Genomic DNA, 27,927 nt, shown 5'->3' with positions numbered 1-27,927 from the left:
CTTATAATGATTTTATCAACCGCATTTTCATCTAGAGTCACAATCGCGCATGCAACCCACCATTTTAGATTACGTCATATTTTTGCTTCCTCGGATTCAGAACGGGATCCGGGTTACACAGCAGGCTGCCGCGGTCGCCATGTTGCTGAATGAAATTAACTTAGCTTCAAAACAGTGAATAGCAGCTATCAATATCAAGATTTTATTTTTCGCAGAATAGCCCGTGTTGCAGTATGTGACCTATTGTAAATATGACTTAGGATTTACGAAACTACTACAGAATCCCCATTCCCTGTAAGTAACGCCGTTGAAGTAATAACTGTGTTTATTCATTGGTAGCTGGCCTGTTAGCAAAAACAAGCTAGTCAATAGCATCGGCTAGCACGGGTTATTGTAATTACTCAAAAGCCATACACAGTGTTATTGTAAATGTTACAGGTTAATTTTTACATTCCATATTACTCTATTTATATATATTTGGATCATCCATTCACCTAGACCTGATTGTTCCGATACCTGCATTTATTATTTTTCATCGCAGCTAACCTAAGCTAACGTTACGCCCCGGAGAAATTGTAGGCGGGTGAAGCTAACATGTTAACAAGCGCTGTAAATATAACACCGTATCAAGAAACGACTGCTCTGCGGCTGTCGACTGGAAATGTTGGTTGTAAATGTAATGTTGTTCTTACGGTGTTGAAACGACTGGGTTTCACTAACTCGTAAATTTCTCAACGCTGTTATCAAGACGTCGTTGTCAAACGACGTTGGCGACACCTCGGTACCGTTAAGGTACATCAGCTTTGTTTTAAATGGTCGTTAGCTTTGGCGGAATCAGTATCAAACCAAATAAGCCATATCGTTTTTACCACAGGACAATGTGTATATGCTAGCTGGCGTTCACCTGTAGGTGCAAACAGATGTAAAAAATAAACAAAAGCTGTACGTCGGTAAAGATGCTCTGATAAGACCTCCACCTGAATAATTAAGGGGTGTATGTAGGTAACAGTCCATGTCTTTCTTGCACACGATATCAAACTTTAATGACATTCGAGATAAGATTTACTGATGGCAGTGACTGATTTTTGTCTGTGTCATTACTTTGTGTGCTTGTTAAATGTTCAAAAATAGTGTATGGAGAAGCTAAAAGACTGATTATTTATAACTAGACACAGTGAAACAAAAGAAAAACGGCAACCCTGGAAGACATTACGTGGTTATTGCTACCAGGGTCTCCAGTTTATCACAGGAAATGGGTATTACAGAGACAATCCTTGGTCCTGATTTATGTCATTTCACGTGAAGTTGTTGATATGTTGACATGTTATGGTTAATTTTCAGATATTTTCCTCCCAGACGACGAGCAAACTTTATTTCTGCATCACATATAGTCATTAAAAAGTAAAAATAAATAAAAATCATTTTTACTCTCCTTTGTTCTTTTCACAGATTATTGTGTTTAAAGATTGTAACCGTATCACGCAATGCACCATGGAAGTGGATCACAGAATATGCAACGACCGCTTCAGAGACCCAAGTCTGTCAGCGGGTCAGAAACAGAGGAGCAGCAGTCGCAGCCGACCATGGCAACTACACAGCAGCAAGCTACAGTTAACCATCCTCAATCACCTGTGACCCCTTTTTCCTCTGCTGCCAGTCCTTCAGCTCCTCAGTCACCCAATTATCAGATAATCATGAGTCGTAGTCCAGCCGCTGGCCCGAACATGAACATAACATTACAAAATGTGGGACAGATGGTTACTGCTAACCAACAAATAACCCTAACCACACTTCCCATCCAGAACCCCGCATCCCCAGGATTCCAGCATACGACACCTCAGTGGAGGTTTGAGCATACTCCACCCTCCTACATCCAGGTCACCTCACCTGTGCCCCAGCCCATTCAACCTCAAAGTCCTACCCAGCATAGTCCAGCCTCTCTGCAAGGTGTGACGAGGCCAACAGCTCCTGCAGCAGCATTGGGTGTGCACGGACAGAGTCCGACACGTTTTGTTGACGCTGGCATGTTAGTGAGGCAAATCAGTTTAGGGAGTCAATCAGGCAGTGGTCACTTTGTTTACCAAGAGGGAACAGGACTGGCCCAGATTGCCCCAGCCACACCTGGTCAGGTACAGCTGGCCTCTCCAGGAGCGCCAGGGTCTGTGAGGGAACGACGGCTTTCTCAGCCTCATTCACAGACTGGCGGCACCATCCACCACCATGCACCTCAAAGTCCAGTGGCCACCACTCACTCAGCTCTGGGCAGCCCTGGTCATATCACCACCTCAAACCTACCTCCCCAGATCAGCAGTATCATTCAAGGACAGCTTAGAAACCCTTTGATATTTGAGAAGCCTCAACAAGGTGTGGTTTCTGGAGTAGGAACCACAGCCACATCATTCAGTATACCTTCCTCTATACCACCCTCTAGCCCATCCCTCACCAGTCCATCTCAAGGGATCCCCAGCAATTCTCTTGCACCCACCAGCATGACTGTGGGCACTGTAAAGAAGCAAGCTGCCAAGAAATTAGAGGAAATTGCTCCTTCCACACCAGAGATTGCTCAGCTGAGAAAACAGTGCTTGGAGCACCACACCAAGAAGATGGAGAATCTGAAAGAAGTGTTCAAAGAATATCTGATTGAACTTTTCTTCCTGCAGCACCTCCAAGGGAACATGATGGACTATCTAGCTTTTAAGAAGAAGCCTTGTGTTCCCTTGTATACTTACTTGAGACAGAGTGACTTGGACCTTGAAGACGAAGAGGAGGAAGAAGAACAGTCTGAGGTTATTAATGATGAGGTATTACATCAGCTGGCTCTTGGTCTGAGATCAAATGTGTATTTCTTTCCTGTCATTCTGTTGAATTTTGTTCCTCTTTCAATTTGGTGTCTTTTTTCAGGTAAAGGTTGTTACTGGAAAGGATGGCCAGGCAGTGACACCAGTTGCCATAGCAACACAGCTTCCTCCCAATGTTTCTGCAGCTTTCTCTACCCAACAGCAGTTTCAGGTGATAGAGGAGGCACTTATTTTAAACATTTATTTTAATGAAATTATCTATAATGCCCTTAAAGTCTCTTGAAAATATCTCACTAATTTCATGAGAGGCTATTTTTGCAGGGACACCAAGGAGCTACTTCTGGCACCATTACAAACCCTGGAGACATTGATGCATTTAAAAGGCAACAGGCTATGGTGCAGGCAGGTAGGGCAAAGATCGTAAACTCCTGTTTTATGTTGCTTTGTTTTCTCCCCGTTTGCTTTGTTTTCTGTTTGTTTTCTTTTCTCCCTCTAATTGCTTCTGCTTTTAGATATTTGGCATCCTCTACTAGCGCTCTGTGTTGAAGTCTTAAACCGAGGAAGGAGAGGTGACCTGTACGGTCTTCAGAAGGTCATTGCTGTGTGCCGAGTGCTTTTTTTTGCGTTATGAGGGTATTGTGTGTTTTAAATCCCAGATCAGGCTAAGAGGCCCCGGATTGACGTTGGTCGCCATGGGCTGATTTTCCAGCATCCTGGTGTAGCTCCTTTAGGATCACCTGGCGTTCCACTCCAGCAGCTTATGCCAACTGCGCAAGGTAGGAGTGCTTCTACCAGGCCGTTCTGTGTTCTGTTCGATGCTGCTGGACCTATGGCCTTTGCTCATACTAAGGAGATGTTAAAAAGGGAATCACAACATTCATCTTCTACAAACAAACTCCAAGCAGCATCAACAAACAGATCTTCCATCTGCTGGATTTCTCAGCAGTCCTCAGGAAGTTCAGGCTTAAGCTCTCTCTGTCAGGATAAATGGGGAAGAAGACAATCCAAGTCTGAAGAATGAATAGCCACTCAATGGGAAGATGCCATGTCTTATGATTTTCTTTTTTTGTTTTAACTATTGATCACCTGTCGTCATCCATCTCTTCTTTTCTGAAGTTTGTTCCTGTTTGTCGTCTTTATTTGGAAAGACCTTCCCGTGCTGATGGATTTTCATCTTATCTGGCGGTGGATCACAGAAAGTGGGAAGCCTGTGGGAATGAATTCACTTTCCAATGGGTTTTGCTTGATCTCCCATTTTATGAATCCACATGTCATGCTTCCCTTTGGTTTCCCATCGTCATTCCCTCACACGCCCCTCTTCAATTGTCCGTCTTTGCGTGAGCCATCAACAGGAACTCAGAATCATCAGTCTTCAAGACTTTTTATTTATCTCATGTCCACTTTTAGTTTATTTCCTTCCATGTTTTTTCATGACATTTTGTTCTGACTTGGCTTCTTTCCCTCAGTCTAAGTAGGAGGGGAATCATTTGGAGGAGTTGTGTTCACGGCACAGGTGTTTGCGATTGTGGTGGTGTGGGTGTGTCAGGGCCAGGTGTTGATGGCGTCTAGGCAAGGTGGTGTGACGTGCAGGGAGGTAAGGCAGGTGATGCTTTAGTGTGCACAGCTCCGCTCAGGCCTGCTATCTGCAAGACCCCATGTCTGTCCTTTTGCTCACCTCTGTGCTTTGTCGCTATGTGAGGCATCCAGATGCCTTGGTTACGGCTAGAATGACATTGCTTCATGCATGCCAAACATACAGTGTTTTTGTGAGTGTCTGCTTTAGTTCTTTCCCCTTACTTCTCCCTGTCTCTTTGTTTTTTGAAGTTCTTTTTTTCATGTTTCTTTGTTACATTTTTTTTCTTTCTAAAACCTTTCTTCTTGCATGAGTAATTTTGAATGTTTTTTAACCACATTCTCTCAACATTTGAAATGCAAGGTTTTAGTTTTGCATTAATCAAAGTAGTATTTTATTTGAGAGACATGTAGATTTTCATATTGATTTCATTTCCTCTGTAATCATTTTGCTGTATGAGTTTCATTAGTTTCTGCTCTGATCATCAGGTAGTCGTAGACTCCTGTTAAGTACAGTACATGTAGTTCATTAAGAGAAGGTTCTGAGGAGCTCTTATAGCTGAAACTCAAACAAATGTTTAATAGTTAAAAGTACAATTTTATATTCTACCTTTTAGACTCAAAATATATAACTTCTATAAGGGGGTCTCTCAAATGAATATTAAGGGAAAGCTGCCGAACACTTAACGGCATCTATTAATCTGTATTGTAGGAACACAAAGGCATTTATTTAAAAAAACAAACCAAAAAAACTGCACATTGGACAATAACATTAACAACTCATTTTTTTTACCATTTGTCTCTGTGTCACTTTCTATACTACTCTTTTATCCTATACTTTGGTTACCATGTATACAGGCGGGATGCCGCCTACTCCTCAAGCAGTCCAGATCGCAGGACAGAAGCAGAACCAGCAACAGTACGACCCATCCAAAGGCCCTCCAGTGCAGAATGCAGCCAGCCTGCACACTCCGCCTCCTCAGCTGCCTGGCAGGTTGCCACAAGGTGCCCCTCCTATGACAGGCTTGCCCATGACACTCTCCCAGCAGGCTCAGTTAGTAGAGAATCCAACTCAGCCAGGGGGTCAGCTGCAGGCACAGGTGAAGGTGCAGGCAGGGGCCGCAGTCCTGACCACAGTGAACCCCCACACACAGCTCCAGGCCCAGCTGCAGCATCAGATGCAGTCAGGTCTTCATCTCCAGTTGCAGCCCCAGCAGCAACAATCCCAGGCCATTCTGCAGTCCGGACAAGCGGTCAGTTTGTGTGACGTGGTCAGCCTCCATACAAATTGACTAAAAGACGATACTGTAAACTTGATATTACCAGTGTTTTTTCTTTGCTCTACAGACAGTAGCACTTGCTCGCCCCGGAACAGAGTCAAACCAGGCAGTTCAGAGGATTATGACCAACTCGGTATCAATGACATCTGTGTCTCCTGCTCCGCTCTCTGCTCTCAACTCTGTTCCAACCCCACATACTGCAAGTCCTCTTCGTCCTGTTGGTTCTAACGTCAACCCAAGCACCCAGTCAAAAATGACTGGAACCAATGGCATATCAGCGGTCAAAATAGGTGGCTTTGGTCAAAGCACAGCTGTGCAGCCTTCACAGGAGGGTTCTCAAGATAAGCAAGTGGAACAGGCCAAATTGGTGAGTACCATAGTTTGGATACAGATGTCAGCAGTTGGTTAAAAGCGTTGCCTGGAAAAGATTTGGTGCCTTTTAATGTTGTCATTGCATGTTTTTTGTTCTTTTCAAGTTTGTCATATTCCACATCAACAATTCCTGTTGATGTCCATTATTTTAATTTTTTTGATGTTCCGTTGTTGTGCATTGTTATAAATGTATTTAGTAAGTTTTAATCTTATCAACATATAAAGTCTAATGGACCAAATGATTGCCAGGAGAGTCAAGTGCATCAGCGCATATCTGAGTTAAGGAAGGAGGGCCAGTGGTCTGCCAGTAGGCTCCCTAAGCTTGTGGAAGCCTCACGTCCAAAGTCCCACTGGGACTATCTCCTGGAGGAGATGCAGTGGATGGCAGCTGACTTTGCGCAGGAAAGGAGGTGGAAGGAAGCTGCTGCTAAGAAGGTATGACAAACGTATAATAATTAACTGAAGAAAAGAAGGGTATATCACAAATTGACACAAAAACAAAAAGGAGGAAACCGTCAGAAAGACAAACTCGTGTCTTGTGTGTCTCTGCCACAGCTCGTTCGCACATGTGCCCGTTATCATCAAGAGCAGAAGAAAAGTGAAGAGCGATCAAAGAAAGAAAGGGAAATTCATCTTCGTCACATTGCCAGCACAATCGCCCGAGAGGTGGAATTCTTCTGGTCAAACATTGAACAGGTGTGTTTGTTTATTCTTATGTATAAAGGTTTCGGGACTTATAAAGATGCCAAATATCTGTTTTGAGTGAAACCCTTTCCCCATCAGGTCGTGGAAATCAAACTCCAGTTTGAAATTTATGAGAAGAGGCTCAAAGCACTTGGCTTACAAAAAGCCAAAGGTACGTCCCATTGAGCAGGTACTGAACATGAGAGACAGAACATTTGCTCTGTATCATCAGCTTTTACTTGCTGTTGCTCCTTGTTCCAAGCTAACACATGGTAGGTTATCTGGCCTGGGACAGTTCTTTTTCTATTAAACTTGTTTTATTTGCTTTACAGTATCCGGTCAGTCAGCAGCTGAGAAGGCTGATAAAGAGGTAGGTACTGCACTGGCATACCAATTAATAATAATAATATAGAAGCACATATCGTGTCTAAGATAGTTTTACAATTATACGTTTTCTTTTGTAGCAGGTGACCACTTCAGTTAGAAAAAGAAAATCTAGTTTGTCCTTGGTTGATGAAGACAGTAAGTGTCAAATAATCAAGGTATATATGATTAAAAACAGAGTAAATAAAAAACAAGGATTTATAAAGACTGATTTTCCTTTTAGTTACAGATGAAGAGAGCACCATCGAGGAACAGGAGGACATGGAAGGGGAAACGGACCACAAAGCAGAGTTGGTTGACCTTGCCAAAGATGGTACTTACTTTAATCTTTCTCTGTACTATTCTCTATTTGCAGAGTCAGGATAAAGGAAGAGAAATTTATTAGTGTGTTATTGTCTTGCTACTGCTGTGTTTATTCAGTTAAATTAATTTTTGGTGTAATCTAATGGTGCTTAAAGGGACAAGCCTTGTTGGAGACTAGGTGATTTCATAAACTCCACTGTGAGCTTTGAGACACAACACCACACACATGTCATGTGCAGGCTGTGCCTCAATTAAGAATGTTGGTTAGAAGAACTCGTAAACATAATAAACCACCCACAACTGCATACCTACCTCTTAAAATACAACTGACTGTTTTGTTTTATTGACGGCACAGAGATCGGTGAATTTAAAGTTTGACCCACCATGGCAATAAACTGTTACAGAAATTTTGAAACAGCTTAGGTAGTCTACAGGCTAAGAGATAGTTATGTCAGGTGATTATATGGCAAATATGATTAGACTATTAATTTAATATTCCACTTTTCACAAATTATGCATCCAGTTCTACAGATAAGCATCACCTCTTGCTGAAGCTCCATAGTAATAGTATTGAATTTTCATCATTTTTCCACCTCTTGCATGAGTTGAATTGATTTCAGAAGATGAAACAGTATATGGTGGATCTTGATTGGCCACAGGATGGTGCTGAAATACATTGGCAGTTATATAGATGATTAAATTACTAACGCGCAGAATTATACATTTTTGAGTTTTTTGCTACTTAGTTAATTAAAACCAGCAATTATGAAGATTAATTATCTTTGTTTCATTTTTTTTAAAAACGTTTTTGTGTTCGTCTTGCAGCTGAGATGCCCCTTGATGCTTTGATGAAGCAATATGCCGGTGCCTATACTGACACCTTTGATTGGCCACAGCCTGGTTCTCACAGTGATGAGGATGAAATGGAAGAGACTGAAGGCAAGTTTGTAATTATAAAGTTCAACTGTGCAGATAATTTTTTGGGGGGGGGTTTTCCCGGCCATTTGTGAATGATGAGATTCCAACATACCTCCACTTAATTTTTATTTTCTAGAAATAGAATGTGCTATCAGTCCACCGGAGGCTGTGCTGATTGACTCCCTTCTGAGTGTGGACCAGTACCGCGGTGCTGACAAAGCCGCTTCCTCTGACTCTGATGGGAAACCCTGCAAAGACATAGCCGAAGTAGCTGCAGCCACAGAGCTCATCCTGCCCAAGGGCAGCTTCAGAACCACTTCATCTGTGAGACACATTCAGATACTCACATTCACGCATTTAAACAAAAGAACATGTTTGTTTTGGTTTGTAGTTTTTTCAAACAAATTTTTTTATTCTCTCTTTTTTTTACTAGACCCGCAGCCCAGCTCCTTTTCTATTGCATGGGTTTCTGCGTGAGTATCAGCAGATTGGTGTGGACTGGCTTGTCAGCCTTTACAAGAAGCACCTCAATGGCATCTTAGCTGATGAGACGGGCCTTGGCAAGACTGTACAGACAGTTGCTTACATGGCCCACTTGGCTGGGCAAGAGGGTATGTTGGTGTTTGGTATTCTTTTTGTTTTACAATATTGAACCTTTTTCCTGTATTTATAAATTTTGACTGGGATAAAGACAACTGTGTTTTCACCACAGGCATCTGGGGGCCCCATCTCGTTGTGGTAAGAACATGCAAGTTGTTAAGTTGGGAGGTGGAGTTCAAGCGTTGGTGTCCTGGCCTTAAGATCCTCTTGTACCTTGGCAACAGAAGGGAACGGCGGTCTAAAAGAAGGGTAATTTCTTGTGTATTTAAATACAAAAATATCATTGATATAATATTAAAAAGTGCTTTGAGGTGACTGTTGTGATTCAGTGCTATATAAATAAAATTAAAGTGAACTGAAGAAAAAGTGTTTTTTAAGTTACCTGGTGTATATGGTTTTTGATCTGCAGTGGTGGGGGGAAGCCAACAGCTTCCATGTATGTGTTACATCCTACAAGCTGCTGATGAAAGACCAGAGTCATTTTCTAAAGAGAAGGTGGAGGCACCTAGTCCTGGATGAGGTGCAGCTCATCAAAAACATGACGGAGAAACATTGGGAAACAGTTTTTGCTCTCAGAAGGTAAGCTTCTAAAATGTTATTATTTCTAGTCAATGTGCATGTTGTTTTGGGTGAATTGCCTGATGAGATAAATTCAATGTGAGAAACTTTAAGGCTGTCTCTATGAAATTGCCCTAATTTTTTACTGGATCGTTAAAAAATTGCTCAGCTCAGAATGAATGACAGATATTTCTGTGCATTTTCTAGTGAGCAACGGATTCTCCTCATCAACACTCCTCTACAGAACACTCTTAAGGAGCTGTGGACCATGATCCACTTCCTTTTGCCAGGAATCACCAGGCCTTACTCTGATTTTCCTGTTAAGGCGGGCACAGACCAGAACCAGGATTACTGCCACAAGCTAGTCATCCGCCTACACAGGGTGGGTATACCACCAGCACTCTTCTATAAATCTGTGTTACTGTGGTGTTTTCCTTTAAATTAAATATGAAAACCCTGTTACTCGTAACTGTAGATGATTCAACCTTTCATCCTGAGGCGCTCGAAAAGGGATGTGGAGAAACAGCTTCCCAAGAAGTACGAGCACATCCTAAAATGCCGACTGTCGAACAGGCAGAAGAGCCTTTATGAGGATATCCTCACTCAATCAGGGTAAAATATTTACCCCTCTCTCACAGTTTCTTTTGACACACAGCCCAGTTTATGGTATAATAAAGTTTTGGAAAAATAGCACATCATGAACTGCAATTAGATAGTTCTTTTCATTTCTATTAGTGTGTATTATGCATCCATGGGACATCAGATTTATATTAACCTGATCTTTCTGGTTAGAAAAGATACTTTATAATTTATAATTATATTGTGTCTGTTCTTTGGAGAAAACTGTAATGTGTCAAGGGAGACAGGTTTTGCACATGTCAGTTTTCTATAATCATTTCTTCTATGTGGCTGTGTTCCCCTAGAGCTCAGGAAGCACTGAAAACGGGTCATTTTGTCAGCGTGCTGCAGGTTTTGATGCAGTTACAGCGAGTTTGTAACCATCCTGAGCTGGTGGCACCCAGAGTGTCCAGTAGCTCCTATTTCTTCTCCTCTCTCGAATATAACGTGCCATCACTGGTGCTGGGAGCAATTCAGACTGATTCGAGTAAGGTAAGTGTTTTAGTAGCGCTGCCAAACATTGTTAATGTTAATGGTACCAAGAGCAGTCAGTAAGTACCTGTAATATAAAGTCAATCCATGACAAATTTGCATAATGACTAATCTTAAAGTGACTCTACACTGTTCCACTTCTGATATTTTATCTATTCCTAATTTATTATCTCCATAGATTGCCAACCTGTCCATATTTGATCTGATCAATAATGAGAACAGACTGACCCGGTATCAGACTGAAGAGGCAGTACCCAAACTAAAGGTTACTCAGCAGCTCATAGAAGAGATCTACAACAATCCAGATCCCCCGCCAAGGCCCAAACCATGTCCAATAAAACCAATGAGGTCTGCGATATAATCTTCAAATGCTCAGATAGAATGAAATGTTCTATGTAAAGATCTTAACAAGTTTTAAAATAAAATATAACCTCAGTATTATGGCATATTTAAATCCTGTGCATTTGTTTTTCTCTGATTAGATTGTTCCAGCCAGTGCAGTATGGCACAAAACCAGAGGGCCGCTTTGCCGCCTTTGCAAATGCAGCAGGTCAGCGTCCTCCAATGAGCTCTCCTGCTACTGGCACCTCTCCATCCATCAGTCAGGCAGGCCAGACCAGGGGCAAGTCCCTGGTCACTACTTCATCAACTGCAGCCACTGCTCCTGGTAAGATCATTTCAGGGGCCCTATCCAGTATAGGACAGGAAATTAGATTCTTACATTATCTAAAGGATTCCTGGTGGTGTCCACTTCAGACTTAAATAGTACCTTTTACCTCTCATATTGTTTTTTTTTCTTCACCTGTAAATAATGTGCCTAAACTAGTTTTAAGCTTGTGATGTGTGCAGTGTTATTTTGCATGATTTTGAGTGAGCCTAATGTACTGTTTAACAACTATTAATAGGTAGCCTTAGAGGCATACATTAGTGTTTGAAGCTCATTAAGAACTGTACTGCCTGCACATATTTTATGCACAGTGCTGCTATTTGAAAAAGTCAGATGCTTGTCCTTCAACTTGGTATACTTTGACTGAAAAGTTTTACTTTAAGGTTTCATATATTTAAATTTGTACTTCCATGCAGCAGTGGTGGGTTGGCAATATTGTTTTCCCCTGATATCAGCACAACCTTTATGGCAAGGCTGAATATAACACTCACTACTGGTTTCTGTCCTCAGTGACGACTGAGGATTAAGGAAAAGTCATTATATTTTAACAGAGGATGCAATGACAGCAATGGTAGACAAGTCCAATAAAGAGATGGAGGCAAAAGTCAAACATTGCAGACTTGGCTGTTACTGACTACACTTTCACAGATTGAGCTGACAGTTTAAACACACACATTTCCCATCACACCAGCTTTTACCATAGTGGTACACAAAATTCACAGATCAATAGTCATCTCAGTTTTTCAGTTATTTCAGACCAATGAATAGATGCAATGATACATTGACATATTTTTCATTCATATTTAAAAACAAGTTTCAGGTTCACATTCAGGTTTCTCTATTTAACTATAATTTCTAGTTTAATAATTAATTACCTTAGACACTGTCATACTGTCAACAACGCTGCCAAAAATAAAATATTAGATAAATAAAAATATCCATTAAGAGAAGTACACCATATGTATAATTGCAAATACATAAAGAGTGCAAATACATACGTTTAACAACATTCATTGACATTGCACACCATCTTCCATCTTTCAGTGCAAACACTGACAAGAGCTTGTGAAGTGTCAGATAGTTGCAGATGGAAGTTACGCCCGACTGTTCCCATTTCTGTCTTCTGGATCACTGGACATGCCCAAGTGTATCCATTCTTCCCGTACTGAGTAGTTGGGACCAATGCACATATTTTAAGTAAAAATGTTTGCAGTTATTATCATTGACATCAGTAACAGTCCTAATAGTCGTAGCTCAGTTGGCCCACCACTGCTGAAGGAATTTATGGAAAAACTGTTTGATCATACTGATTTGACTAAATATTGGGTTACCCCTAACATGGAGTCCCATACCCCATTGCCTTGTACTTTACAGTGGTTGGAGCAGCAGCTCAGAGAGCCCAGGCTACAACTCCTGTCAGCAGCAGCAACAGCACTGCAGCCTCCACTGTAGCCTCCTCTGGGAATAGTGGCATTGGACAGCATGTGTTGGGGGCTTCCCCTGTGGCCTTAGGCCAGAGCTTAGCTGGCACAGTTGTGGGATCTGTTGCTCCCAACAGCCAGCCTGGATTAACACAGGTCCCCAGGTCGACTTTAGCCCCCAGCCATGCCATCCAGCCCAGCTTAGTATCCCAGAGGCTGGTTCTTACATCCCAGGCCCAGGCACGGTTGCCTAGTAAGTGGCCTGCCCTCCCCCTCTGTCTCAGCATTTCCCCTCCACCTCTGGCACTACAGTACTGGCTGCTCTTCACTGAAGCCTTTACTCGAGGCACTGCTGATATGTGTTCACTCAGGAATTCTGGTTAAATATCTTGTATTGATTATGGTGGGGGGGGGGGGGGGAAAGTCCTCTAAAATTAGATCTGCAGCCATATCAGCAGCATCTCCACAGCCATAGCATTCCCCAGTTTCTTTCTTAAAACCTGCATGTACACTATGAATGTACACCACTGCACTATTTAACTTATGTTAAATCCTTGCACTTCCTTATAATATTTTTTTCTTCCACGTACTAATATTCTTTTGTCTCTTGCATCAGCCCAGCTGCAGGAAGAACTCCCAAAGCTTTGTTTCTGTTTTTGCTGTCTCTTTTATTGTTATTATTTTAGTCTGAGCTTCAGCATGAATACTAAGCATGTGAAAATGGCCCCACAGTCAAGACCTGAGAAACTGCAGTATTTTAAATATATTTTTTAAAAATGAGAAAAATTTAATAAAACTAATTTATTTATATAAGTCTTAAATGGTTTCAGAAAACTTTTCAGAGTTTTCAGAAACCATTTGAATTTGGTTATTTTTCAAGTAAATTTTAGGTATGATTTTATCCTAGGATGTGTAAAAATCCTAATGTGTGCAGAAGTCAGATAAACTTCACTTAAGGATTCATGCTCCACCCTCCACAAGTAGAAAAGTCACTAGTTCGAACACCAGGCATTCAAGATAAAATCCGTGTGTCCATAAAGTGAAAATGTATCCCATCAACACCATGGCAAAGAAGGCCCTTAATCACAAGGGCGTCATTGGAGCTTCTTGATGGCCAAGACAGCAGACTGTACTGGTTATACTGGTCAGATTACAAAGGGTTTCATTCTCAGTGAATCTACTTTGAGTTTGTAGTACTTGTTTGGGGTAGACAAACATCCAAACACAACAACAAAGAAGAGGCTAAGCTGGGGGCTGTAAATCCATTGATCTCTTCTTGGAATTGGTTAAAATCAGCAGAGAAAATATATAAATGTAGCTAAGTATCTAAGACATGCTTTTAAGCCCCTTTTCCATTAGTATCTCCTTGGATCGACTCAGATCAACTCTACTTGGATTGACTGGTTTTCTATTACAGTTTAGTAACTCCTAATGTGCCTGGTGTGTGTCAGAGCATCCCACAACGTACTGACTGACCAGCCAATCGATCACATGCAGTCTGACGATGTCACATTTTACTACCTGTTCGGATCGCTTGGAACCCCGGACAAGCAGGTACTAAAAACGCACCTGGTCCCAGATACTTGGACCTAATGAAAAACCGTGGTGAACCGTGCTGAGTTGTTTGGAGTACGTACTAGTGATAGTAAAGGAAAAGAGGCTTTAGTAATCCACTCTTACAGTTTAACCACATCAAACGGATCTGCTATGGCTTTTGAGAGCGCTCTCCATCACCATCATCAAATAAAGAAATCTCTTTTTGGCAAATGCTGTTCCATTCTTGAGCAGATATTTATTATCAAGGTGCAGCAAAACTGTTCTGATGACACATGGTGGCCCAGTGTAACCCTAACCCTTAGACACTTTGTGTGTCCCTCCCTCCCCCCCTCCTCTTAATTAGTCACTTTTGAGTTTCAGGCTCCCTGTCTCACCTGAGGACTGTTCTTAGGCATTTTCTTCCCCTTCTGTTGCAGAGAGGAGCTGTGCTCGTTCCACTGATTAATCCACCCTGGTTCTGCATGTCTTGTCTTTTTTTTTCTTCACCCTTTAACTAACTCAGTATATTGCTTTGGAACCATAAAAAGACTTTTTAGTGCTATCTGTGTTAAAGTTTTTTTTTTTTCTGTTAAAGGTGGAGATGTGGTGAAGATTGCCCAGCTGGCTAACATAGCAGGCAGTCAGAATCGAATCTCCCAGCCAGAGACCCCTGTTACTCTGCAGTTTCAGGGCAACAAGTTCACTTTGTCCCCAAGTCAGCTCCGTCAGCTCACCACTGGACAGCCCTTGCAGCTCCAAGGTACACTTGGTAATGTATATCCCATCGTCACACTTTCTTTCCTCTCCACATATTTTTCTTCGTTCCTTGTTTTGTGTCCAACTGACTCATCCATGTAATTCTGTTGCTTTTATTTGTTGTCAGCAAAAGGTTTTTGTAAATTTTAAGACATTATTATAATATTCTGGATGTTCCAATGTGTAAAACTCTTACCATATATTTACAACGTCCTTGGTCTGGTTCTGGTGCCTGACCTATGCCTTCACCTGTCAGACTCAACTAAGTGTGAAAAAAAGTCAGTTAGCAATTTAATATGTCTTGAATACAACTGCATTGAAATTTGTTTATTCGACTTTTGCTTTAATTCCTGTTTATGTCATCATTAAATCCTTCATTCAAAAACCACGACAGTTCTTTTAATTCTAGAATTTAGATTTTCACATTTCATGCCTGTGTTATTTTCTGAGTATGCGCCACTTAATTGGTTGCTTAATGTCTCATGCATTCAGGCAACATCCTGCAGATTGTGTCAGCTCCAGGGCAGCAGATTATTAGGCCCCAGGGATCCATGGTAATGCAGACAATGCCTCAAGCTGTTCCTGCCTCCAGTGCCTCAGCTACCCCTGCAGTGTCAACAGCTCAGCAAGGTGACTTGGAAACAGTGAAGACTCTGCATTATTGTTTCTACCTCTTAATCGGTTATTTTGAAAACAGCTGACATTATAATTACATCTGCCATTATAGTTCTGACAGTTGTGTGACATAATATGCCAGTAGGGCTGCCACAAACGATTATTTTGATTGTTGACTAGTCACAGATTATTTTTGCGATTAGTCGACTAATCAGATCATGCATCCATTGGACGTACAACGTACAGCTTATTGCACCAGCGTGCGTCTCCGAAAACGTCGGAGCGCTTTTGAAAATATGTGGTGTCCTGATAAACTGAGTAGATATTTGAAGTTTACACGGCTACATTCTCGCCTGAAAATATGTTAAACGTTTATTTTGTGACCCAGAAAGAATAATAAGAGTAATATTAAAACTAATTAGCTGTCGCCATTGTTGGAAACTGAGCAGGGTCGCGCTATGAATTCTGGGATAGGTTGGGCCACGAAGTATACACCCAACCCATCCTTCAAATCTGGGAAAATGAAGCGCGCATTTGTCGGCTGCATTTGTCGGAGTCTTTGAATCTGGACAATTTTCGTTGTGTCACTGTAACGTAATCGGCCTACTAATGCAGGCACAGGAGGATGTGGTTCCTGAATTTGGACACAGCTACGATACCGGACACTGCTTTTTCTTCTTTGGGGTTTAACGGCATCTGGCATCCTTGTACATGCAGTGCTGCCATCTTCTGTTTCAGTCTGTTATTACACTCTTAAATACTACTACTTATTCCTGCGTCCTTTGGGATCTTACAACGCTTCAAACAACGCGTCGACTATTAAATTAGTCGTTGACGACCGTAATCGTGACTAGTCAACTAATCGTGGCAGCTCTATATGCGAGCTTGGGCATATAATTGCACCTCTTGTCCTCCTTTCCTTCTGTTGACACTGTGGGTTTTTTTTGTTTTTGTTTTTAAGCGGTGAGTACAAGTACAAATGCCACGTCAGCCCCCATCAAGCCGCCTCCTGCAGCTCACGCTGGTTCTCAGGTCAGCACATCACTTTGCAGAAAAATCCTATTTATAATTTCAGTTTTCTGTTTCATCAAATAATTTTAGTCTAGTCACATTACAGGAAGATCAGTTCTGATTGTACCATCTGTCACTGTGATACTCAGGAGTCGTCAGAAGAAAAGACTCAACTAATGAAAGAGCGATTGAGCCGTCTCTTCGAAGCAAATGAGCAGCGCTGCAGCCGCAGAGTGTTGTATGGGTCAGACCTGCTACAGGCATGCACTTTAGGTTCAGAGCCCGGTCACTCTGCCCTGACTGCTGGAGGCTGGAGCTGGGTGGGCAGAGAGAGCTGTATCAGAGCCCAGAGAACCTGCGTGGCTACCACCTCTGCATTGAAGTCCTCTCTGCACTCTGTGGACGACTGTCTGGAGGCTGCCAGCAGCCTTTTCAAAAGGTACTTGAGATTTGTTTGTTCTGTGTTGTTATAAATCCATTCCATGAATATTTTACAGCGTGTCCTAATATTTTCTTAAATTGTATTATAGCTACAAAGGTAAAAGAAATGACCAGCTAAGATTTTATTGTTGTATTGCAAATCAGTTTTTAATTTTTCCTCTTTTAATCCAAATATCTAATGAACATCTATGCTTATATGTGCTGCCTTTTAGACTGGTATGCATGGTGCCTCCAGCTGTGGCTTCAGCTCCTCACCTGTATGCAGCCGATCCCCCAGTTCCCTTCAGACTTGAGCAGAAGTCCCTTCGCCGTCGGCTTCAGGAGGCCTCTCTCCCTCACAGCGCAGACATCCACTTAGCATCCACACATCTCTTCTGTTGTCCTGACTTGCAGTTAATGCAAATGGACTCAGGTTAGTCCATGTAACACACCATTACACCTGGTTAAAACAAACAACTCTGACCTCTGATTTTGTTCATCAAAGGTGAAGAAGCACCTTGTTTTAGGCTGTAACTCAAGAACTGGTGCTAGTTTTTACAAGACTTCACAAGTTATTAGTATTCAACAAAACAAAAGTGCTAAATATTTATTTATATTCAATAATTTTGACTTTCACCATTATCATTTAAAATCAGCAAAAGATGAAACCTGCAGCTCTCTCTCCCTTTTTCATTGACTCTATGTTCACTTCCCTGTTGTTTCTCTTCAGTCTGTGGATTGCTTCATTGAGGGGAAAATGTAATTGGGGCCAAAAGTTTGACATATAACCACAAAAGCTGAGAAACCAACATGACAATTAAGAGAAATGTATTCTGTCTTTCTGTTCCTCACCCTCCAATCACATCTCTGCACCTACACATGCATTACTGTGTGACCGGAGTTATTGATGTTGACTAGAAGTAAAATACAAGAGTAGACAAACAAGAAATCCAGTCACTTCAGTCATAAACTTGAGAACAAAAGAATGGATACATAGAATATTAAACATGTTAATGCCCTATTAAACATAGGGCATTAACACATTTGATTGTAAAAAGAGGTACCAGAGCCATATAACTAGGTGTCAGTGACCTGTGATGACTGTCAGTCATCAGTGACACACAAGCCACAGCAAGCTAGAACTGTCACACCTATTCTTTTAAAGCTCTATACGGTGTTCTTACTAAAAACATCACAGAAAACAGGTTCCAGGTAAGGACAAATATCTCCTGCTTACACAGGCTGAGTGACTCCTCTCACGTTTTGCCTTGGATCTGCCTTGGATAATAACATGATATTTTTCTTTCCCAAAGGTAAACTGGAAGCTCTTGCCATCCTGCTGCAGAAGCTGAAGTCAGAGAGTCGCCGTGTCCTCATCTTTACACAGATGTTGAAGATGCTGGACATCCTGGAGGCCTTCCTAGATTACAGACAGCTCACTTACGTGCGCATTGATGAGAGCTTCAGTTGTGATGAAAGACAGGTAAAATCACACCACATTGGATTTGTTCCTTATAAACATTTTTGCTGAAATCAAGTTTAAAGAAATGAATGTTGACAGAGGGTCTTGTCATTTTAAATATTTTAATGTGAATTAAACTATTTTCCCCCTTATCTGTCTTTTTTTATTAGTTCATGTTTGTGTGGAGGGGATCTTTGAGTTAATTTGTTTTCAATTACAAATAAGCTATAGATGCAGGCAACTAAGGCTACGTTCACACTGCAGGCGAAAGCGCATCAAATACGATTTTTTTATTTTTTTTTATTTTTTTATTTTTTGGACCCTATGCGACCCATATCCGATCATGGTATGACAGTGTGAACGGCACAAATCCGATATTTTCATATCCGATCTGGGTCACTTTCGTAAGTGGTACTGAATCCGATACATATCCGATGTTTTAGAAAGCGACTGCTGTTTGAACGGTCATGTCGCATTAAATCCGTCTTTTACGTCACTGACACAAGACAGACGCCAATTATCAGCGCCAGAGAACCGCCCAAGAAGACATCGTGAACACTTCCTGGCCATCCCATGTAGATGTCAGTGAAAATGTTGGGAAGACAACGTTGGAGAAACGTGAACATTTTATTTGTACTGTATAATCTGCAGATTCTGACAGAAACCTGCAGCTATCCTTTGAAGCACCGCTCCTCTAAAACAGCAATAAGGATAATTATTAGGTTACATTTACATTATTATGTAAATAACAAAATAACTTGAAGCAAAAATTGGGAAACGTAAAGTCCGAAGTCTTTATATTAAGGGCCATCAGTCAAACAATATTGTTTGCTCTGGGTCTAAACAGAGCGCGTTGTGTGTGACATCTTCTTTTGCGCATGCGGGCCGCTTTGAGGGTTCACACTACAGAGCGTTTGCTGGTTGCATTTTATTTGTAGTGTGAACGAGCAGACAAAAAAAAATCTGATTTGATCAAAAAATCGGAATTGAGCATTAACACCTGCAGTGTGAACATAGCCTTACTGACAACAGCAGTCTCAAAAATAAACAATGAAGATAAAAATGTCTAAAGCATCTGTTTCATATTAGAAAGGATAGTTTGTATATTTACATGGCAAAGTAAATGCATGAGTACATCGTGTTTTAAAAATAAACTGCGCTGTCAACTACTTCTTCAACTCTGTTCATTCGTTGCGTGCCTGCAGGAAAATATGAAGAAGTTCAACAGGAACAGGCAGGTGTTCTGCAGCATCCTCACCAACCGCTGCTGTTCTGCAGTTGGGACTGTGTTTGACGCAGACACCATCATCTTCTACGACACAGACCTCAATCCCAGCATGGACGCACGCACCCAGGAGTGGTGCGACAAAATAGGGCGTTCCAAGGATATTCACATATACAGGTGATATTATAAAAACAAGGCATTCTGATTTTGTTTCTATTTTTGTGCTCCTTATTCCGCCCCCAGATAAAACAGTTTTACCTTATAACAGTGTTACTGAAGGACTCGACTTGCGGTTTTATTTACTTTTGCATGTCCCAAGGTTGGAGAGTGGGAATTCTATTGAGGAGAAGCTCCTGAAGAATGGTACCAAGGACCTGATAAGAGAGGTGGCTGCTCAGGGTACTGACTACACCTTGGCTTTCCTCACTCAAGTAAGATAAACTCACTGAAGCTTCTACCGATATTCAGACTATAAATATATGGAAAAAAGGTTTAGATCCCGCATTATTTAGTTCTACCCAAGACATGAAATAACTGTCCTGATATTGTGTGTTTGTAGCGGACAATCCAGGATTTGTTTGAAGTGGAGGCAGGCTCGGGAGAGAAGGTGGAGGAGTTTGTCGTCCTTCACCAGGAGCCTTCAGCCTCTGAGGCCATCTCTCCCAGAGTAGCTAGACCATACATCCAGGCTCTCCAAAGCATAAACTTGGATGCCCTGTCAGAAGATGAAGAGCCGCATCGGCAAAAGCAGGAGGACGAGTTGCCAGACCAGGAGTCAACAGAGCGGGACCAGGAGTCAGAAATCCACGCCAAAGAAGAGCCTGCTCAGATAGAAGAGCTTAATGCAGTCATGGAACAGGTGGGTTTGCTTATTTTTTAATTAATATATGCAGCTTGAAAACTGGTTAAGCAAAACTAAATTACCATAACATTAAACGCTGGTTTGTTTTGTTTTTTCATTCACTCATCATTGAAACAGCTTACACCTATCGAAAGATATGCCCTGCATTATTTGGAGTACCTCCACGTCAGCGATGATGAAAAAGCTCTAAGGGTGAGAGTTAAGGCACATCTTTACAGATTAATTGCAGTGAAAATGTGGAAATTTGTTCATGAACAGGTTTTTATTTTTGTTGTTTTGTTCCTCAGGAGAAGTTGGAGTGTTCAAAGAGAAGCTGGGAGCTGCAGCAGTTGCAAAGGTTGAAGGAGGAGGAGCAACAGCAGCACATGATGGAGGGAGATGAAGATCTCTTCACCTACACCAGAGAGGATGCCTACAACATGGTGGGTGGGACGGTTTGATCTCTGCTAATCAAGCAAGAAGTGGTGCGTGGATTATTGTGCTGTAGTTGACCTGAACCTTTTCTCTGTACTTCAACAGGAGTATGTGTTTGATGCGGAGGATGGCCACACAGAAATTATGCCGGTAAGATGCCACATGTGACCTTATCTGTAAATGTTTACACAGATTCTTGAATGATGCAGACACCTGTATCTCTTCCTCATTCAATGTACTTACATTGAGCCACAACGTGAAATCCTATTTTTGCCTTTGGACGGTTTTTGACATGTGGTTTTCCACCATAGCTTTGGACTCCACCCACACCACCACAGGATGACAACGATATCTACATTGATTCTGTAATGATGCTGATGTATGACACCACACCCATGCCAGAGTCCAAGTTGCCTCCTGTCTACATTCGCAAGGAGCATAAGAGACTGAAGATGGATCCCTCAGGTAAGAAAATATCTCTCCTTTTAGAGAAGTTGTTGTAAATCTTGGGTTAAAGACCAGAAGAATGGACAAAATGCAAAAGTATCATTGCAAGTTTGTTTGGTTTTCTCCCCTAACTTGAGTGTGTTTCTTCAGCAGCAGCCAGAAAGAAGAAAAAGGGCCACGGGGAGACGGTCATTCCTCCCCGTTCCCTTTTTGAAAAAGCCAGTATGCTCAAAGTTCGCCGTGAGGTTAAAGACCAGAAAAAGAATTTCTCCCTCAAGCAGCAGGCACCCTTTGCCAAGCCCCTCCCCTCGCTGGCTAAACCTGCCACGGAGGCAGGGCAGGACAATCCAGAGTGGCTCATCAGTGAAGACTGGGCCCTGCTTCAGGTACTGGCTTTATTTACTCCTGCCTCCATGATGCTCTAAGCATCGTTAATCCATCCTGTGTTGCATTTCAGTTAACATGTTATCTTTGCTGTGTGTCCGTTAGGCTGTGAAGCAGCTGTTGGAGTTGCCGCTCAACCTGACAATCGTGTCTCCTGCGCACACTCCTAACTGGGATCTGGTGAGTGATGTGGTGAACTCCTGCAGTCGCATCTACCGCTCACCCAAACAGTGTCGCAATCGCTACGAGAACGTCATCATTCCCAGGGAAGAGGGCAAGGTAATGAAAACAGGGTCATGTACTTTACTGTCTTGCACACATTTTGCTTGTTTGTCTCAACAATCACTCTTGGGTTTTTTTCCTTTTCTTCTTTTTTTTAAGTTGGTGTATGAGGCAAACCCCAAGAAGAAAACCAAGAGTATATACAAGGTACTCTGTCTTGCTTGGTCTTTGCGTTCAGCCGTTATTTCTTCTTGAATTCTGGGGATCATTTTTATTCTTTTTGTGTGTCCACGTTTAGTCTAAGAACAGCCGTCCTCTGAGGACCTGTCAGATCTACACACAGGATGACAATGCCACTCACATCCAGCTCTACAACAGCCGCTTTGAACTCATGAAGATCATTGCCAGCAAGAGAAGCCCACCAATCAAACCACTGTAAGTACCGAGAATTTGAAAAAAAAAAACCTACATTAACAAAATAAAAAAAATGTAGTGCAATTATGTTGAGATAAGATATTGCCGTTTAAATGCATTCATCTATACTGCTTACAGACTCGGCATGAATCCATTTCAGAAGAACCCCAAGCATGCGTCTGTCTTGGCAGAAAGGTGCGACTTAAGTTTGTAATCACTGGGAATCAAAACCTGAAATCATTAAGCAAACAAAGAAGTGTAAGGTTTTATTTTTTTCTCATTTTCAGTGGGATCAGCTACGATAAGCCGCTACCTCCCATCCAGGTGGCATCTCAGCGGGCTGAAAGGATTGCCAAAGAGAAAAAGGTGCTTATCAGCAGTGTGCCTCCACTTGTGTTTTTATTTATCCAGGTGCTATGCCATGCTAGGAGAATGTAAGACTTATTACAGCAAATGTCTGTGAATAATTCTTTAGGTGTTGAGAGAAATCTGGTTAATATTAGTTTCCACCTGTCAGGACAGTTTTCATGCATGCGGTGCACAAAGGTAGTAGTCTACACACTGTAGCTGTTGGATTTAAAAGCAATTATGCTATTATCTAGATATAAATCAGTGATCACTCCAAATGTTTTAATAGTATAAAAATTGGAGAAAAAAAACAAGAGTGAACTACTAAAAACAGACTACCATGCATCATCTTCAGTCTGGTTTTCATCCATCTTTACAAATATATTTGCTTTTGTGTTGCCTCCATGCATTGTTTGTGGATGTGTGTGTTTGCAGGCTCTTGCAGAGCAACAGAAGGCTCAGCAGTTGGCCCAGCAGCAGACTGGAGCCCCCCAGGCTCAGGCCGCACCTGGCCAAGCCCAGGCTCCTGCTTCTGGCCAGGCCCAGGTCCCTCAGGCTGCAGCAGTCGCCGGAGCTCCTGCTGTGCCTAACGCTGTACTGGTGAGACTCAGTAGTTGAGCTATATGTTTTTACATAGTCAGATCCAAAACGAGCTAATGGAAACTTTAAACATGCTTATCATGTTTCACAGGCTGGGGGCATAAAAAATTCCACTGTGGGCACTACCATTCAGGCTGGTATGTACACACACACACACACACACACACACACACACACACACATATATATGGTTTAGATTACAGTGCAGCTTGTGTCCCAGTACTTAATTCCTTTCACTTTGTTTCTTCTAGCCACTGTTGGGGGGAATGTGATTGTCAACACAATAGCTGGAGTTCCTCAAAGCCCTTTCCAGCCCAACAAACGCCTGGCGTCTTCGGTCATGCCAGGAACGCTGTCTGTGAGTCTGGTGACCTGGCACTATTAACATACAGTGATATAAATAGTATTTGGATTGGAATAAAGCAGCAAACTCAGTCATCGAAACCTTTATTCATACTTATTCATAGCCTGCAGGTACAGCTGGAGCACAGGTGGTCCATGCACAACAGAGGACTGTGACAGCTACTGCTGCCCCGGCTGAGGTGGTTGCCATAGCTACAGGTCAGGCTGTTAGAGCGGTTACCCCAGTGACAGCATCTGCAGTAGTTTCTACCACTATGAGCCCAGTGCGCTCACTGGTCACTCAGGTCACACCAGGTAACGAGCTTATCACTGGCTTTTCTCAGGTGCACATTTTGTTTTACAGCCCTGACCTTTTCTCTGTCCTTTTTCATGCATCGACTGTGCTGTCTCAAGGAAAGCCAATCAGCGCAGCCCAGCTCCATGTGCTCAGACAGCATCTGCCACAGGCTACATCCCCTCAGATGAAAGCCGTTAGCAAAGCCCAGGTACGTCACTACCACCTTTGTAGAATAACTACACCAAATGCAACAGTAACAGTCGCTTATAGAAAAAGTCATTTCATCTCTTGCATAAGGTGGACCTGTGGTTATGATTAGACAGATGTTAATAATAATAATTGACAGATGACAATATTTCCGTTTTACCCACTAAACAATGCAGTGCACTATTTTCTCAATGTGTGTAAGTATGACCTCTAAGTTAACTTGCATGGAAATATCTGTGTGACTTTTTTCTTCTTTTTTTTCTTATTTTTAAGGTGCACAAGCAAAAGTTGCAGCAACAGGCAACAGCAACTCAGGGCCAACAGGCTGCAGGGGCCCAGCAGGCCGCACAGGTGCCAGCTGCACAGACTGTACAAGCTAATCCTCAGCTAGCAGCTGTGACAACACAACGACCTGTGCTGGCCACCAACCTGCAGATGGGCAGATTGGTAAGATTAGAGAAATAGTGATTAGATATTGATGCAGTTGTGCAATACAACAACATAAATGCTATTTTCAGCATATATTATCAACAGAGATCTAAAAGATATAACATTAAGAGAGACTATTACAATTCACTGGTGGATCCCCAGAAACACTGCCCTCCGCTTATGTTAGTGATTGAGCTTGTGCCACCTTTCTTACTCTTGTTCTTTTCACCCTGCAGACTGCTCGAGTACCCAATCAGAGCCAGATTCAGGCCCAGGCAGGACAGACAGCTCAGGTGACTCTGACCAAGCCTCCTGTAGTTTCTGTGCCAGCTGTGGTCTCATCAGCCGGAGTCACTACATTGCCAGTGACTGTAGCAGGCATTAGTGTGGCTATCGGTCAGGCCCAGAAAACAGGTGTGTTGAAATTCTTGAATTGCATACATCACAAGATGCAACAGTATTTGCTGCTGACTATACCTGCATCATTTGGATTGGAAACCCTTTTATAGTAGCAAAATGTATGTTCTCATCATCACGATCTTCTAATATGTCTTTTAATCTGACGCACTTTCTCCGTTCTGTCAGGTGTCCCCTTCCAACAGATGCAGGTCCAGCAGCTGATTCAGATGAAGAAACAGCAGCAGACAGTTCAGGTGGCAGCTGCACCCCAGCAGAAGGCAGGGCAGCCACAGCCAGGACAGGCCACTGTACAGCAAAAGGTAATGTCTTTGTTTACATATAGAGATTTGTGTTTATTGAGAGTATCAGGAAGTAATAGTTCACTAGTAATATTACTGTATTCAATAGAGCCAGTCACAGTATTTAATGTATTTTCATTTCCCTTAGATTGGCACACAGCAAGTGACAGTCCAGACCGCCCAGCAAGGTCAGCAGCCACAGCAAAAGGTGACCTATACCACCACCCAACTCCAATCGGGAATCAAGACCCAGTTCTTCGCTACATCGCTCCCCCAGGGCCAGAAACCAGCTGGACCCCAGCAAATCCAGGTGCATCATCAGTGGCAACCCATACAACAGAGTACTTTCAGTGAAATATCGAGATTGTGTGTATGTTAAAATTTTGTTGTTTACTGCTCATATCAGCTGCCTAAGATCCCGCAAATAGTGCAGCAGCAACCAACTGTGGCCAATATTCAACAACTTGTGTCTTCTCCTCAGCAGGTAAGAGTTTAAGGCTTTTTACTAGATTGATTCTACAGACATTGGAATAACCATCACTGCAGGCTTTCACGTGTGCTGCCATTGACAAAATGCTTATATTTGATGTCCTCACTGGTGACAGCTGCAACTGAATGTTTTGTGTTTTCAAGTTGTCCATCCCATTCACCCTCTCACAAATATAAATAATCTATTTTATTACATCTGGCACAATTGTTGTCTTACATGTGAATGAACTGATAAAGTATGAGGTCAAGGTGGGACCTTGCAAAACTCTTTGGCCATAACTCAAGGATTTGGACACTAATTAAAAGGCTTAAAATTCTCCAGCACAGAATTCCAGCTCGAGGCCAGGTTGACGTTAATAAATAGTTAATATTGTTTGAAAGGGTTTTTTTGTTCTGTTTTGTTTTTTCACACGGTCACTCAAGCAGGAATCTAGTTTCCTATATTTACAGCAATAAATAGGCTGTTCATTTGTTGCACACAGTTAAGAGATTAAAGGAGGAGGGAGCATTAAAAGTTTGAAAGATGGGCATGTTTTGTCCTTTGAGGCTTGTATTTAGAACCAATTGTAGACTACAGCTTTCAGCTGAAACCAAGGGTGACTGTTTGGATCGTGTGAACGAGGATTCACGTTTAGCAACAAATAGATGTGCTCTTGTCTTTGTGAAAGGGGTCATGCTATCATCCGTCATGCTTACAGCACTGTGCTGTTTTAATTCATCATTGATGTGAAGTTATGCACAATTTGGTGAAGCTGACCAGAGTGTGTAGGGTAAAATATCAGATGAGATTTCTGTGGGGTCACTTTGTTTTGTTGTCTTTGTCACACTGAACCTTTTGACAGTTCATTTTCATTTCTGATTTTATTTGATTCATCACCGATTTTCTTAGCTTTGATATGCAGGAGAAAGGTTCGTATCAGATCTTTGAGACAGGATGGAAATGTTTAGTCTGTGTTGTTTCTCTTTAGATCCAGGCTCAGCCTCAGACTGTGACTCTGACCCAGGCTGCCACATCAGCTCCCGCTCAGGTGCAGATGATTCCCGCTGGTACGGCGACAGCCCAGGTGGTCCAGCAGAAGATCATCCAGCAACAGGTGGTGACCGCAGCCGCCTCACCCCAGATCCAGACACCACCTCCACACAGCCCAGCCCAGCAGCCCGCTGCAACCACTACTGCCGAGTCCCCGGTGCAGCAGTCTGCTCAGCCACAGCAGGCCTCCAAGGGTCAGGCTCGCCAGGGGGGCATCAGAGCCAAAACCCCTGCCAAGCCCAGTGGGGGAAGCAGTTAGGAGATACACACTAATGAGACTGTATGTACCGAGCGTTTTCCCGCAGTACAATGACGAGGTCGTGCTTTCTTGTGGATCCTGCAACAACAACAAACCTTTACTTTACTCCAACCTCTCTAATCTTGTGTTCAACATGATTTCAGTGCTTGTATCTAAATCATTCTGGGAGATCAATCATGATGCTTCTGCCAATAATTCTGCTGGGATCCATAACTATCTCTCACTTGATCAATAACATTCTGCTCTTCATTTGTTTGTTGTAGAGCGTTTCTCGAAATTTCCCCCACACCTACCACATAATCTCACCGTATGACAGCAGTCACGCCTTCTGCACAGTGGTTATATGACTCAACAGATGTATGAGGCTGAGGATTATGGGTGATTTTTGTTTGTTTGGTTGGTTGTTTTTTTTTTGCATTGGGAAATGAGCTCTCTATTAGAATAAGTGTATTCATAAATAGTCTTGTTTTATGTCCAATTCTCTTGTTGTCTATAGATACTGAATGGAGAATAATGCACGTTCCTTTAGTCTTTATTTTTTTTTTTTTTTTATTATTATTATTTCAGCAAATACACTGTAAACATGTACTTTAGTATTTTGTTTCCTCATAAATTCTCCTTTTTTTATTGATGTGAAAGGAAAAAAAACATGTAAATATCAACAGCGGACATTTGTACTTGTAAAGTAGTTGTGTTTTCATTGGATTTTTCAGCCCAATTGTAATAAAGTGTTTTGTTTTTATACACAAATTCATCTTTTCCTTTCATTAAATCGTTGTAAGTACTTTGAAA

At 42.1% G+C, this 27,927-nt stretch overlaps 1 protein-coding gene across 6 annotated transcripts; it reads left to right on the top strand.

The window, feature by feature from the left end:
* The first annotated feature begins 113 nt into the window (after positions 1–113).
* Positions 114–27,927, top strand: ep400 (E1A binding protein p400). 6 transcript variants are annotated; one of them, XM_085293745.1, is made up of 54 exons: positions 114–294; positions 1,450–2,801; positions 2,902–3,009; positions 3,120–3,204; positions 3,455–3,574; positions 5,229–5,623; positions 5,718–6,017; positions 6,272–6,457; positions 6,578–6,718; positions 6,806–6,878; positions 7,039–7,076; positions 7,171–7,228; positions 7,314–7,403; positions 8,219–8,332; positions 8,448–8,635; positions 8,745–8,922; positions 9,024–9,160; positions 9,321–9,490; positions 9,677–9,851; positions 9,945–10,081; positions 10,393–10,579; positions 10,758–10,927; positions 11,062–11,246; positions 12,621–12,920; positions 14,799–14,963; positions 15,452–15,589; positions 16,536–16,606; positions 16,735–17,024; positions 17,239–17,438; positions 18,319–18,488; positions 19,673–19,869; positions 20,012–20,123; positions 20,252–20,551; positions 20,672–20,746; positions 20,842–20,976; positions 21,074–21,118; positions 21,280–21,433; positions 21,566–21,801; positions 21,905–22,078; positions 22,181–22,228; positions 22,320–22,456; positions 22,574–22,630; positions 22,723–22,801; positions 23,219–23,383; positions 23,475–23,520; positions 23,635–23,741; positions 23,851–24,040; positions 24,140–24,231; positions 24,504–24,677; positions 24,896–25,073; positions 25,245–25,378; positions 25,506–25,667; positions 25,764–25,841; positions 26,815–27,927. In XM_085293745.1, exons 2-54 carry the CDS (start codon positions 1,485–1,487, stop codon positions 27,133–27,135), a joined length of 9,282 nt encoding a protein of 3,093 aa, XP_085149871.1. In that variant the 5' UTR covers positions 114–294; positions 1,450–1,484; the 3' UTR covers positions 27,136–27,927. The 6 variants fall into 6 exon arrangements, with proteins under 6 accessions (XP_085149871.1, XP_085149870.1, XP_085149869.1 ...); XM_085293744.1 differs by having other exon boundaries at positions 14,799–14,972; positions 21,569–21,801; XM_085293743.1 differs by having other exon boundaries at positions 14,799–14,972.

The sequence above is a fragment of the Mchenga conophoros genome, linkage group LG12 (assembly GCF_057382185.1).
Source record: "Mchenga conophoros isolate Kocher_MC1m ecotype Shallow Benthic linkage group LG12, M_conophoros_male_GT1.1, whole genome shotgun sequence".
In the NCBI taxonomy this organism is placed as follows: domain Eukaryota; kingdom Metazoa; phylum Chordata; class Actinopteri; order Cichliformes; family Cichlidae; genus Mchenga; species Mchenga conophoros.
Note: the sequence above shows the minus strand (reverse complement) of the source record. Positions and strands in the feature narration are given on the sequence as shown.